Source organism: Chiloscyllium punctatum, chromosome 39 (genome assembly GCF_047496795.1).
Source record: "Chiloscyllium punctatum isolate Juve2018m chromosome 39, sChiPun1.3, whole genome shotgun sequence".
Classification (NCBI taxonomy): Eukaryota; Metazoa; Chordata; class Chondrichthyes; order Orectolobiformes; family Hemiscylliidae; genus Chiloscyllium; species Chiloscyllium punctatum.
The window spans coordinates 59,886,942-59,902,121 of NC_092777.1; the positions used below are offsets into that span (position 1 = coordinate 59,886,942).

General features: G+C 38.4%; 1 protein-coding gene across 6 annotated transcripts in view; it reads left to right on the forward strand.

Annotated features, from left to right (window-relative positions):
* Positions 1-15,180, forward strand: part of helz (helicase with zinc finger) — a 274,742-nt gene that overhangs the window by 205,108 nt on the left and 54,454 nt on the right. For all 6 annotated transcript variants that reach the window (XM_072558865.1, XM_072558869.1, XM_072558867.1 and 3 more), the window contains 2 exons: positions 9,110-9,305; positions 13,710-13,792. In XM_072558865.1, coding sequence (XP_072414966.1) covers positions 9,110-9,305; positions 13,710-13,792 — 279 coding nt within the window. The remainder of the gene's footprint in view (positions 1-9,109; positions 9,306-13,709; positions 13,793-15,180) is intronic.

A 15,180-nucleotide genomic window follows, 5' to 3' on the forward strand; every position in this document is an offset into this window, starting at 1 on the left:
TAAGACTGGCAAGGTTTGCTGTAGTTAAAAACGCTGTGCTTGGGCCCAACCTAATTCCCAGGTTTCCTTCAGCGCAAGTGTTAAACTTTAATTTTCTATGTTCGTTCTGATTCCTGAATGTCAAATAACCACATAATGGAAGTACTTAATGGTGATTTAGTGCATTCCACTCATATCTGTGAACTGGATTGCAGCAGTGGAACACATTTCAGTTAAGATCTATGATCATAAGAGCCAACAGTCCTTTCCCAAGCCTTCATTGGCATTGACTTGGCTTTCTGAAATGTAAGTTCCAATGAAGTATTTACATAGCAATTTAAAATAGCAGCCGAGGTAACCTAAACTGCCAACATATTGTGTTGTATGACTCAGTGGATCAGGACCTTTCAAGAAAGAAAGCATCACTCTCTATACGATAATCAGTTGTTCCTGAACACCATCTGTTTTTCCCAATTCTGCAGCAATATTAACTAAACTGCATCACATTTGTGTGTAACATTTGAACAAGACTACTTCGCCACACTGGCTAGAAGTCCTGTGGAAAGTCTTTCCAACTTAAAAATTGCACCCTTCACATTGATACAATGTGGTAAGCCTTTTCTGAGGAACTGAAAACAGTGTGACATGGTGTAATAACAGAATATTCACGCTGGATTGAAAATATTGAACAAAGAAATTACTGCAAATAATTTTCAGCCATTTGAATTTTAGACTTTGTAGGAGAAATGTCATTGTATTTCTCTTCAGTTTCTTCTCCCTGAGTTGCAGGTTCGTGGGTAACATTTTGAGGATGTCCAGAAACCATGAACCTCCAATAACTTAAATGTGGATTTTCTCATTTTAGCCATCACTTAGTTCTTTTTAAAATTGTTGCACCTGAATTGGTCCACGCACATTTTCAAGAGAAAAATATGAGGTTTCACCACAAAATTTTAATCTGCTTTCAACCAAAATTCATAAACTTCCATTTTGTTCAGTTATCAAGTTCTTTTGGGTTTTCTCTGATTCTTTGATTTCACAGGAAGTTCATTTACAAAGGTCTAAAAACAGTAGATGATATGTCTTTGTTAATCGTGGCCAATATAATCCAAGAGTTGTCTGTGTCACCATGAAATCAGCTACATCTACCAAAACAAACAGTCAAAGCTTTAGTTTAATATCTCATCCCCACAGTGTAGAAGGGCTTATGCCCGAAATGTCGATTCTCCTGCTCCTTGGATGCTGCGCTTTTCCAGCAACATATTTTTCAGCTCCCCACAGTGTAAGCAAAGATTATGTGAAATTAATTCAGGTATTAAGAATAAATAATTATTTCAGTTCACGTCGTTGGAAGTTTGTCGAATATGCCAGCTCCCAATAAACAGTGTGAAATGCCATCACTCATCAAGGTGAGGAATTTTAGTATTAGACTTTGAGACATTTTCCATTTTGAGCATCCATTGCTTCAGCATTGAGCACACAGAAATAGCATCAGTTGGATGTTGAATTAAGCTTCCATTATGACCAGGCAATATGCTGAAACCCTTAAGGAGTGCAGTTTAGGGTAACATTTTCACTTCTGCACTGTATCCTCATTGACTTTGATTATCATGTTTGTGCTGTGCACTTGAGCGCGGACAGTATTAAACTTATTTCACAAAGCATTATCTTTGCCAGCAAATTGTTCATACCTTAATCTCATCAACATTTGAAACCAGGTGCTGGGTGTAAAGTACCTGAGCTAAACCCCTCAACTGGTTGTGCAAAAGAAATTGGATGATAAATGGTACAGTGAATTGGATGAACTTTTGGAACAAACTATAATTTGTTATGCCCATTCAAGTTAATAATATGACTGAATACAGCAGCATCCTGTGAGAGTGAGAAATTGTTTGGAGTATAATTGTAGTGTGTGTAAAGTGTTTTTTATTGGGGAAAAGTGATAAATCTGATAACTTCTCATCACATCTGTCATGGATGAGATTTTGATTAAAATTATTTATGAATTTCTCATGATCATTTTCCAGTGCACTTGAGTTGGTGTGAGAGTTTAGAAAGTAGTGATGTTTGTGAATACAGTATTACCCACTAAATAAGAACTTGGAACAGCAATAGGCAATTCAGCCCCTTGAGCCTGTTCTGCCATTCAATATGTTCATGGCTGATCCTATCTCAATGACAACTCCACTTTCCTGTCCGCTCCCTGTAACCCTTCAACTCATTACTCAGTAAAAATTTGTGTCTCCTCTCAAATTACTGAATGGCCTAGCATGTACCACACTCTAAGGTAAAATTCCATAGATTCACGATCTTTTGAGAGAAATAGTCAAAACGTTTAATCAATTCTTTCCCTGAGTATATGGCTTTGCAAAACACAAGTTCATTCTCAGCTGTGTAGTATTGATTAATTCTACATTTCAGGAAGAATGTGAGGCTTTGGAGATAGGACAGAAAAGATTTACTAAAGTAGGGTTTCTTTTTATTTGTTCCTGGAACGAGAGTGTTGTTAACACATCTAGTATTTATTGTCCACCTAATTGTGAGCCTTAATGAGTTGCCCTCTTGAATAGCTGCAGTACGTCTGATGTAGATAAACCACAACACTGTCGGTTTTACAATTTGATTAAGCTACAGTGCAGCAACAGTTTTATAGTTCTAAGCCGTGACAAGAAATGGATGTTATAAGTGGCGGTGTTCCATGCAACTGTGCTCTTGTTCTTCTGGGTACTACAGACCATACGTTTTGAAAGTACTGTCAAAGGAGTCTTGATTACAATTAAATGAATGGTTTGGCAAAGCTGGGTTTGATCCCTTTATCATAGAGGTGTATCTAAGAGGAGCTTTGAGGTTGTGTAAAATCTTGAAAGTTTAAGATAGACTAGACTAAAAAATTGTTCTAGCAGCTGAAGGGTCACTTATCAGAGAACACACCTTTGAAGTAATTAGCAAAAGACTAAGAGGTGACTTTGTTCTTCAAAATGTATTTAGGATTTAGAATACACTAGAGTAGTCTTCAAAGACGATTCCTGAAGGAGGAAACAATTGCAGAGAATGAGGTAAGAGCAGGAAAGTGGGACTTAGTGATTCACTCTCCAAGACAAATAGTATAGTCTTTATTGGCCAAATGGCTCCAGTAGTGCTACAATTGAGCTACATTTATGGGAAGTTGAGGGAAATGATCATGATATGTAAACACTGTAGTTGCTATTGTCTGATAAACCCCCATATCTCACTAGCAGTTCATTGAATAGCGAGAGGATGGAACTCCATTATCAGGCTTGTCACCGTTGAACAGAGCATCTTCCTGCTGATGTTTGGAATAAAGGACAGTCTTGTTGGTAAGGTAGCAGAGATTCTATGGGACCAATTCACAATAAAGACTGCAGGGTAAGATGACTGAAAAGGGGCAGACTAGCATTTTTTGAATTAATGAATTGCTGGTTAATACTGCGAAGTAACTGAGATTAAAAGTGATTTTTATTTTGAAGCAAGAAAAGTTGTTATTTCTTATTTTGTTTGTTGGAAGCAAAAGGACATTGTCAGTATAGCACAGATTTCAATTAGCCCAGTATTCCCTCCCTGTTGGTTGTGTGTGTGTTAAAATGCAAAGAGATTCCTAAAACCATGTTGAGAAGATTGTTAAATTGAGATGTAATCGGTCAGTAGAACATTCTGCACATCATGCCTTTAAGTTATTTTCATATGAAATATGACTTTTAAAGCAATTCAATATCAGTGCAAAGAAACTCAAAAAGTTTAAAATATGGAAATAACAAAGATTAATTACACGGTTGACTGAACTATCTTCATGTGTAGACAAGGTTAATACGTTGACTTTTTGAAATGTTTCAGGCCATTTGTTTTGTTATCATAGTGAATTTATTAAATAAAGCCGTGCAGTTTATCACTTCAGTGCGAATGTAAATCATATTTTTATCTAGTCTGAAGCAGAAACGAAGTTGCATAAATAAAACCAGTGTAGACAGAAATTAGAAACCATAACTTCCCTGCTAAAATGCAGGCAATGGCAAAATTCAAGAATACGATGAATGAGGGAGCTGAGGTCCACAGGTTATACTCTGAAATGTGAAAATTGCAAATGGTAATCTCATGATTTGCTCACTCATCCACTGTTTCCCCTTTAGCCTTTCTCTTTCCTCCCTGCTTTCCAATCTCACCCTTCCTGGAATTTGGTCCATGCTCTCTACTCTGCTTTCCTCCCCATATCCCACTCCATTTCTCTTGTTATCAAGTTCTTGCTCTCTCTCCTGTGTCCTATTGTCTCTGACACACTGTTATGAAATATCACTTCAAATTGTTTGTTGTTACGATCTATGCAAGGCCTAGATTATAGTGTCTTCTGTGTGTCGTCCAGGCTGTGCTTTCATGCGAGATTCATACCAAAAGTATAATTTAACAGAGTTCAGTCCTATTACTAATGAAAGCAATTCAAGTGATGAGATGACTATAATGAAACATGATTTTTCTTTTTGATTTTTTTTCCAATTTCACTTGCCATAAAAATGTAGATAGTAGGAAATGGCTTTCCCTTCTGGGAATGAGAACATACTAATTTATCAAGATTGAATGATGGGTTGTCACTCTACATTTAAGCTAGTTTGGGATTACTTCCATGCTAATGCTTGGTGTGGGGGAAAAAAATAGGAATTGTTGAGGTCTCAGCACTGATATGCTTCCCTTTACCAGCATACTCAGTTCTCAACCAAAAGCATGTCGAAACATGAAAAAAAAACTAGATAATGGATCCAAATTGCACATTCCTGCTTCTCTCTGTCATCTTGACAAAATTGAAGAGCTTAATACTGTAATTGAGTTTCTGTTTATCTTATAACTATTCTTTTGAGAGATGGTAAGGAGGAGAAAGCACATTTGCTGGAAAATTACTGCAATGCAGTTTCAACCGTTTTCATCAGCTACTAAAATAATAATTGAACTATTGGTTGAGTATTTTCCCATTGAAAATATGCAATTATTAGGAAATGCAATTTAATAAATCTCCCCAGTGATGAAGTTAATCATAACCAGCTTTCAAATTTTTCAGTAAGCCTTGTTTGTGGAAAGATCTTTCATGAGACTGCTGAGCAGGGGTTTACCAATAATGTTCACTGATGCAATCGCTTGCTAACACTTTGAGTCTGAATTTGCATAGGAGGAATGCTACTTTGACAAGAGTGGAGGTGGATGGTAAATTGTGGCAATAGACTGTACTTGAACTGAACTTGGGAAATAACATGAGAAAAAGAGGAGTGGGAGTTAAAAGATGTACTGCAAATACATTTTATTATTCACTCGTGGGACATGGGTGTCACTGGCTAGCCATCATTTACTGCCTGTCCCTTGCTGCCTTGAAACTTAAATGGTAACATTCCAGTTTATAAGTCTCATTCTCTATTTTGATAGCTTGAAGGGTCAGAAAGGTGTGACATGAACATCAGGTTCTTCTTTGTGCAGAAAGCATGAAAGGTTGAATTTATCAAAGGAAAAAGCATTTGTTGAATTTTATATTTCCATGCCCACATCTGAGCTTCTAAAATAAGTGATAGTAATACATTTTGAAAGTTGTCATCATCATTTTACTTCTCTGTGTAGAAATGCTTCCAATAACTAGCTAATTAAGTGCTGAAACAAAAGTATCAGGCAGATATCAAATCCACATGTTCACTCTTGTGTAATGTCAATTGTTCTTTCTCATCCAATCAGAATGTCTTATTAAGATGGAAGCTAATTTTGGTATTGCAAATGTAATGGGACTGAGCCTGACATTCAATTTTCAGAGCTGAAGTAAATAATTTCTGTATCTCCACTTTGAATTCATGCAAATGGGGAAATTTGACTCTTACTTTTATGTTGTAAGTTCAATAGTAGAGCTAAATATTGTGCAGAAACATTACAGATTTGTGCGCTGAATGCGCAACTGAACTGATGCAAGAGTATGCTTCTCAATTGATGCAGTGCCATCCTGTAATTCCACATTAACATTTGCTTGCATCTTATGGCCAATCTTTTGGGGAGTTGCTGATTAAGGAAACTAAGCACTTCCTTCGAGACCAGGGTGATCCAATAGGTAAGTGTTAGGTTTGTGCAATTGTGTGAGAACGTCATAGATAAAATGCGAAGGATGTTCAACCCACCAAAACTCATTGCATTTGTATTTCAACTTTCTCAGTCCTCTGTCAAATATATTGTCTCACTATCCTGCCTGGCAGATTATTCCAAATGTTACTAATCATTTGTATCCAGAATTCTTTTATTGTGGGTTCATATTTGTGCTTACTGTGACTAACATGCTACCTTAATTTAAAGCAGTTTTCAGATTATTTTTAAAGATTTTTAATTGTCTGTGTAGTTCATAGGCAGGTCCTTGAGAATATGGGGATTATGTTTCTAACCTTAGAGCTTGAAACATTCTCCAGAAGCTACTTTGAGTGAAGTTTTAGAGTGACGGCTGTACTGACTATCATCTTGTTCACTCAGCATAGGAATGACGCTAATTGAATTCAAATAGTTTTAGCTGTAGCTAGTGATCTAAGATCATTTCTCTTTAGTACAATTAAGTTTTTCATGAATAACTATCATTAAAACTTTATAGTGTCTTGCGCTATCTTTCCGAAAATTCTTATGATTAAATTACATTTCTGATCCAGTTATCCATCAGAAATCTTGGTGGTTCTCCATTTCTTTCCTGCTCCTTTCAAACGTCAGGTTTGTCATAGAAAGTGTCACAGTACTTGTAATTCTGATGTTGATGATTAAAATATCCTCTACCTCATTGAGCATTGCAAATATGTTAGCTGGCAAAGTGCAGTCAACACTACAGAGAGGAATGATGATGGATTCTCACATTGCTTCAATGGATTAGTGTTCTCAAAACAAAAAAAAAGACCGGTTTTCAGCCGAGGTTGATCTGACATTAGCTCAAGTCCAAACTGGAATGTCTGATTGCAAATACTGTATTTGAATTCAGTGTTAGTTGGATGAGGGCACTGACTTTGTACCATATTGCTTGTTCTAATGATATGTAACTCTGTTGCTCAAATGTGAAAACTGCCAACTGAGACTTCTTCATCGGGTCTGCCCAAGGTTGATTTTCAGCAGAATCATAGAATTGCTACAATGTCAAAGGAGGCAATTTAGCCCACCTAGAACTGATCTCTGCCTTTTCTCCATATTCCTGCATACCATCTCTATCCAAATAAAAATTCATACCCTCTTGAATGCCTTAATTAAACCTACTCCGACTGCATTCCTGGCAGTGCATCCCATACTCTACACGCTGTGTACAAAGGTTTTTTTTCTTACACAACTCTTGCTTTGTTTGCATGTCACTTTAAATCTATGCTGTGTAATTTTTTTTCTATTTTACGAATGGGAACAGCATCTCTGTATTTTCTCGCGCCAGAATGCTCATGGTTTTGAAAACCACCTCAGCTGTTTTGCCTCCAAGGAGAACAGACCCAACTTCTTTTATCTGTCCTCATAACTGAAGCTACTTATTCTGAGAGCCATTCTGTTAAATCACTTCCACACAGTCTCGAATACATTGGCATCATTTCTATAAAGTGGAACAGTACTCCTGCTGAGGTGTAACTGTCATGTCAGAAAGTTCAACATTGTCTTCCTTCTCTTGTACTGTGCCTTCAGTCTGAAACTTCTGAGGTTGGCTATTAATTTGCCTTTATATCCATGTTTGGGAGGTCCAAAGATGCACGTTAGCATGCTTAGCAAGTTCCATGCTACTGTTTGGGTATCTGGGAATCCTCCATGTAAACCACACTGCTTACCCAACAAAGCTGAACTCTGATGAGCATATGCTTGATGCCAGGTATTGCCAGATACTTTGCAAGAACTTCTGTTGGGAATTTTGACCTACCACCTGATATTGCAAATAGATCTTGTAAGAAACTGACAAAATATGGGGTTTGTATCAGAACAAAGAACACAGCACGAGGCAATGGTCCTCATACCACTTTGAGTCAAAACCTGGGCAACATGAAGGCATCTCTCAGGAGGAAAAAAACTGCACAGATAGGAAGTGGATCCTGACCGACTTGTAGCCTTGTTGAGAAGTAATCAGAATTTACCAGGCATGTAAAATTCTATGAAATAAAAGCGAAGTGTTGGAGATACTCTGCAGGTTTGACACAATCTGGAGAGAGAAACAGTTGAAGTTTCGATTGCAATGTACTCTACTTTAGAACCAAACTCCTTTCTCCACAGGTTCCTCTAGCGTACTGTTTTTATTTCAAATCTCTAGTACCCAGAAGTATTTAGCTTTTATTTTAATGTAAAATCATTCACTTGCTGCTTCAGATAGCATGCCTCCTATTTGAGACTCAAGCTGAAAGTACCAAATGCTGTTTCACTAAGTCCCTGCATACTCCACAGCTATAGAATGTAGAACATTATAGGGCAGTACAAGCCCTTCAGCCCTTGATGTTGCGCTGACCTGTGAAACCAATGTCCTTAAAGTTGGCAAGTCTACTACTGTTGCAGGCAGTGTGTTCCATGCCCCTACTACTCTGAGTAAAGAAACTCCTCTGACATGTGTCCTATATCTGTCACCCCTGACTTGAAAACTGTGGACCTTCATGCTAGTCATCACTATCTAAGGAAAAAGGCTCTCACTGACACCTCTGATTATCTTCTATGTCTCAATTAAGTCACCTCTCAACCTTCTTCTCTGTAACGAAAACAGCCTCAAGTCCCTCAACCTTTCCACATAAGATCTTCCCTCCATACCAGGCAGTATCCGAGTAAATCTCCTCTGAATCCTTTCCAAAGTTTCCACGTGCTTCCTATAATGCGATGGCCAGAACTGTATGCAATAGTCCAAGTGCAGCCATACCACCGTTCATCTTAAACTTTTAAATAGTGCAGGTTTTCCCTTCTGGGCTTTGGCAATCACTCAAGTGATAGTAATTGTAAAAAAAAAAGTTGCAATGTAAAAGCAACAAATATGGTAGACTGTTGAATACAATTTTAATTCCCTTTGCGTACTTAACAGGTTTTTCTCTGACTTTTGACAGTCAGGTAATTGATTACCACCATACATCATTGGAATTTGTTATTGCAGTGTGCTGCAGTTAATGAGGGTTGCCTGTCCTTACAGGTTTCGTGGCCTGGTTACCAAGGCCGTTTCGCAGTTGATCCTCGCATTATGAGCCATCAAGCAGCAATGGCATACAACATGAACTTGTTGCAAGCACATGGACGTGGATCTCCCATCCCCTACAATTTAGGTCATCATTCCCCAATTGGACCAGGGCAGCAACATTCGGAGAAGGATCACGAACAAAACAGAGCTGGTGAGTTTTCTTTGGTTAGTTTGGTGCTAAATCACATTGAATACCAGACTTATTTTCAAAAGCATTGGGACTATGACTGCCATCCAGCTTTAGCCTTTGTTAAACTAAGTGCACACAATAGAACAATGTGTTATCAATGTTATGGGTGTGTTAGTTAGATTTTGGAGGTTACATTCTTTAGAAGAATAAGGGATTTGGTACTCTAGAGTCACAGAGATGTACAGCATGGAAACTGATCTTTCGGTCCAACCTGTCCATGCTGACCAGATATCCCAACCCAATCTAGTCCCACCTGCCATCCAAATGCCTCTTAAATGTTGCAAATATACCAGCCTCCACCACTTCCTCTGGCAGCTCATTCCATACACGTACCACCTTCTGCGTGAAAAAGTTGCCCTGTAGGTCTTTTTTATATCTTTCCCCTCACACCCTAAACCTATGCCCTTTAGTTCTGGACTCCCTGATCTCAGGGAAAAGACTTTGTCTATTTGCCTTATCCACACCCCTCATCATTTTGTAAACCTCTATAAGGTCACCCCTTAGCCTCCGACGCTCCAGGGAAAACAGCCCCAGCCTATTCAGCCTCTCCCTATAGCTCAAATCCTCCAACCCAGGCAACATCCTTGTAAGTCTCTTCTGAACCTTTTCAAGTTTCACAACATCTTTCCGATAGGAAGGAGACCAGGATTGCACACACTGTTCCAACAGTGGCCTAACCAATGTCCTGTACAGCCGCAACATGACCTCCCAACTCCTGTACTCAATACTGTGACCAATAAAGGAAAGCATACCAAATGCCGCCTTCACTGTCCTATCTACCTGTGACTCCACTTTCAAGGAACTATGAATCTGCACTCCAAAGTCTCTTTGTTCAGCAACACTCCCTAGGGTCTTACCATTAAGTGCATAAGTCCTGCTAAGATTTGCTTTCCCAAAATGCAGCACCTCTCATTATCTGAAATAAACTCCATCTGCCACTTCGCAGCCCATTGACCCATCTGGTCAAGATCCTGTTGTAATCTGAGGTAACCATCTTCGCTGCCCACTACATCTCCAATTTTGGTGTCATCTGCAAACTTACTAATTCTATCTCTTATGCTCACATCCAAATCATTTATGTAAATGACAACAAGTAAAGGACCCAGCACCGATCCTTGTGGCACTCCACTGGTCACAGGCCTCCAGTCTGAAAAACAACCCTCCACCACCACCCTCTGTCTTCTACCTTTGAGCCAGTTCTGTATCCAAATGGCTAGTTCTCCCTGTATTCCATGAGATCTAACCTTGCTGATCAGTCTCCCATGGGGAATCTTGTCAAACGCCTTACTGAAGTCCATATAGATCACATCTACTGCTCTGCCTTCATCAATCCTCTTTGTTACTTCAAAAAACTCAATCAAGTTTGTAAGTCATGATTTCCCACGCACAAAGCCTATATTGCTGTTTTGCATGCGTCAAAGCACTTCCTTCAGCAAGTTTGTTGTGGACCTAATTTTTTGTGAAAACGGTTGTGTAGATCAGTGCACTATGTCCAATTTTTAGTCCAGCTTTTCACTTTGTCTTAATTCAAATAAAGTAATTTTTTTTAATATATTCAAAATTTGGGCAAAGTTGTGAATTCTGGAGTAAACAGAAAAACACAAGTTCTAGAAACGCCTGGTGATTGAAAACTGTTGTACGTTATAATCCTATAATGTAGGAAATGCCCTAAAATGTGATGAGACTGACACAAAGCTTTTGTAGAAGTAGTTACCAAAAACCTGTTCAAAATTTATGAATGGAAGAAGCTTTTGATGGGGTCATGGAGAAAAGGAGTGTAAAGAAGTTTCTGGGAAGATTTGTAGGAAGTTGTATTGAGATAGATGAACATTTCTGCTACCAGAGGACTTGGTGGCGGTGGGGATTCGTGAGTGGCAATACATACTGCAAACCAGTGTCACAGGACTGAGTTTTAAGGGCTGCACAAGAAAAGTCAAGTCTGAAGTTTGTAGTTTTAATGAGATGAAAGGTAAGCATAATGTGGTAAGCAGTTGTCTTAATGGATATTAAATCTGAAGCTTAGTTTGGGTGACCAAAGCAAGGATTTTGTGCCGTCAGGGACAACTATTAAGTAGGATATGGAACTTTGCTAGGTGTTGAATAAAATGGCTGCCTGTATTTTCATTGTTCACTTTAAGGAAATTCTGTTTAATCAATTACTTTGTCTCGCAAGCAGTCTCGCAATTCATAAGGACAGTTCGTTTAGCTGGTTCTAAAATTTTTTCAAAAGATATGGATATTGCTCGTTCGGCCAGCATTTATTACCCATTCCTAATTGCCTTTAAGGGGGAAGTGAGCTACAGCCTTCAACCTTTGCAGTCTCTATAATACAGGCACACAAACAGTGCTGTTAGGAAGGTGTTCCAAGATTTTGACCCAGTGACAGTGAAGGAATAACGATGTTGTTCCTACAGAGGACCATATATGTCTTGCAGGGGAGCTTGCAGCTGATGATGTTCCCACTCATCTGTCTTTATCCTGGAATTCCCTCTTTATGGGTGTACTTAAAGCACATAGACTGCAGTGAGCCAAGAAGGCAGCTCACTATCACCATCTCGAGCAATTAGGGATGGGCAATAAATACTGGCCAGCCGACGACACCCATGTCCCACAGTGTGAATAAGAAAAAGGTATTGTTTTCCTCTCTCTCTCTGGTTTCTGCACCATCAGCTGCAGACCCAGTCTGGCAGTTGTATCCTTTTGCACTTGTGCAGATTGGTTAGTGGTGGTGTTACCAATCCAATCTCAGTGAAATTTCCTGTCCAGAATGTGTTCTAGGCCTTTATCACCCTTGATATTTTTCAACGTTTTACTTATCATTGATTCATTAACTGAGGGATTGTTAAAGGGTGGTTGGTAATAATCAGGAGGAGATTTCCTTGTCCATGTTTGACTTGATACCACGACACTTCATGGGATCCTGAATAAATGTTGAAAACTGGCAAAGGCAGTTCCCTTTCAGCTGTATACCCAATGTGGTGTCACCTCAGGTCTGTCCTGATGATGGTTTAGGACGTACCAGGGGTGGCTAGCACATAGCCTTATTTACGACTATGTGAGGCTTTTGCTTGACTAATCTGTGGCATAAGATCCCAGATGTTCGTAAGGGGGACTCTGCAGAGTCAACAGGGCTCGCTCTGCCATTGTTCCTTGCAGTGCCTAGGTCAATGTCAGGTGGGTTTCATTCTTTTCTGACTTTACTGTCGCAGTTTTAATGACCGTTTTAGAGGACATCGAAGAGGTAGTTACATTGCTGTTGGTCTGAAGACGCATGTCCATGAGATCAAGTAAAAACAGCAGACTACTTTCCCGAAAGAACACTACTGAATTAGATGGGAATTTGCAATATTTGACATTGATTTCATGGTTGTCATCATCTAGAATAGCTTTTAAATCCAGATTTATTAATTGAATTAGCATATATCTGGGAACACTTTTCGGATTGACAATGTTCTCCAGTAGCAACATGTAATTAAAACAGAAATAAGATGTTAAGTAGAATCAGGAAATAAATTGGGGAAAACTGGAGTACTGAGGAAAAGGCAACTGCATGGAGACAGCTGGGAATGGAAATACAAGAAGCTGAGAGTCGGAGGGAGATGAGTGGGGAATAGTGTATTTGATCATGGAAAAGTACCACAAAGAAAGTGAGAAAGCAGGTTTATGCAGGATGTTTTGGTCACTTTGGTTCGGGTAGTCTCAATGCTTTGAGCAAGATGGAACTTGGACTGAAGGGAATTGTGTGAGGAATTGTAGGATAGGGACCTCCTGAATTGGTTAATAATGCACAATCAAATAAATAGATCAATGGTGGAATTGAGAAGAGATCGTGGTGAATCTTTTGAGAAGAATGTATAGTAAATAGCTTTGTTGATTAATAATGAAAATTACACAATTATTCAAGGAATTGTAAAATCTGAGCAGGGAAAATTAGGTGCAACACCAGCTCCTAATACAGAGTAATCTCGATTATCTGAATGACAGGTGGGGAGTATTTTGTTCGGATAATTGAATGCCAGATAGCACAGTTTACCAAAGCATCAGGACCTTGCGATCTTGTTCACATAATCTGAAATTCAGATAGTTGAGGTTTCTCTGTAAAGCAATCCTTGGGTTCCATGCTGGAGTTTGTTCACAAGTTGAGTTGTGCGCAAATCAGAACACAATGCAGGACAAAGTAAAGCAACTTTCATAAGTACAGGAACTGTTTCCATGTCGGGTATTTAAAATTGTAATCGTGTGTAGAATTGCATTCATAAGTACAAGTGTTCATAAGTCATATCTTTGTTAACAACCCCCCCCCCCCTAAAAAAAACACATTTTGATTGTTGTATGTGGACAATCTTTTCTTTTCAATATTTCTAGCAAAAGGTGAGGGTAGTGTAAGAACTGAACAAAACAGGCTTCAAACTCCTGAGAAGAAACTGCCTGATTCGAAGGAGAAGCAGGTATGTGTCAAAATTTATACAATAGCTGGAAATTAAATGCTCTTTTTTGACTCTGTGTAAAATTTGTTAAGTTAAAGAACAAATATTGGGGGTTAATAGACTAAAGCACATACTTATCTCTCTTACCAAATTTGGATAAATTTATTATCGAGAGGATAGACAATGAGGTTAAAGGAAAAAGGCAGGCCAAATATTGCAAAAGTATTCTTTTATTATGTTGAGACGGGTTCATAAAAAGGTAGATTTTAAGTGACATTCAGTTCAAAAATAATTTTTGTTTTAATATTCTTGTTCTGTAAAATTTGTCTAGTTTCAGTTGGACTTCTACACGTATGCTGAAGAGTTTCTTTCTTTTATCATCATCATAAAGATAAAATGTTTGGAGGCTATTTATTCAAGGTTTGAGGAAGCATCACTCGAGTGAGAATTTCTGTGAAGGATACAAAAATGAGAGGCTTGGTGTGAGACCGACTGAAGTGGGAAACAGAAATCAGTCAATTTTGACTTTGGTCAGAAATGTTTTATCAGATTAGAAATATGATGTGCAAAATCTTTGGAATGGTGGCCCTCAAAGTTTGTCTAATGTGGAGAGCTGCATGATGAAACATCAGTTCACAATTATAGCTGCAGTTTTTAGTATTCAAGAGCAAAAACCAAAACGATTGACAAACGTTTAAAATGCACACATCTTTGTGAGCATTTGTCTTAAGTTTTCCCTTTGCCTGCCTGTCTTGTTTTTCGGAGAGGTGGAATTTTTATTTGGAAGTAGAAGCTCCTGCATATGCCAAGATAACAGGATGATCATTTGGCCCATCCTAAATCGCCCATCCAGAAGCATCTTAACATCGCCTCATTGAAGTACTCAATTATTTCTTAAATAATTCAAGGCATTTTCACTTTCATGGCATTTGGATTGTTTTCGTGCATTAATCACACTGGAAAAGACATCCTCATTTATCTCCAAATTACCTTTCACTAACCTGAATCTGTGCCTATTTGTTCTATTTCCACAATTTAAATGAAGTATTCCAAGATTTTATTTTGATCTAGGATGAAATTCTACACACTTCCATCATCCAACTCCATTCTGTAATGAAGTCCAAAGTTCTTTAGTTTCATGCCTGTAATAAGGAGATATGATTAACACCAAACCCTTCATCCTGTCTAACATTTGAGACTTAAAGCAGAGATCTAGATGTATGAAGTATTGTGTGATGTCAGTTTTCACCTTGCTGCCTGAATAGGAGACAACTGATATTGAGCATTGGTTATTTAGTTAGGCAATTGATATTTCTGATTTAAGTGGGCTGAAATTCCAGAGCAACAAATTGAAAATCTTTCTTGTTGTTTGGAACTCTATGCCAATTGAAGTGATAAGAAACCAGAAA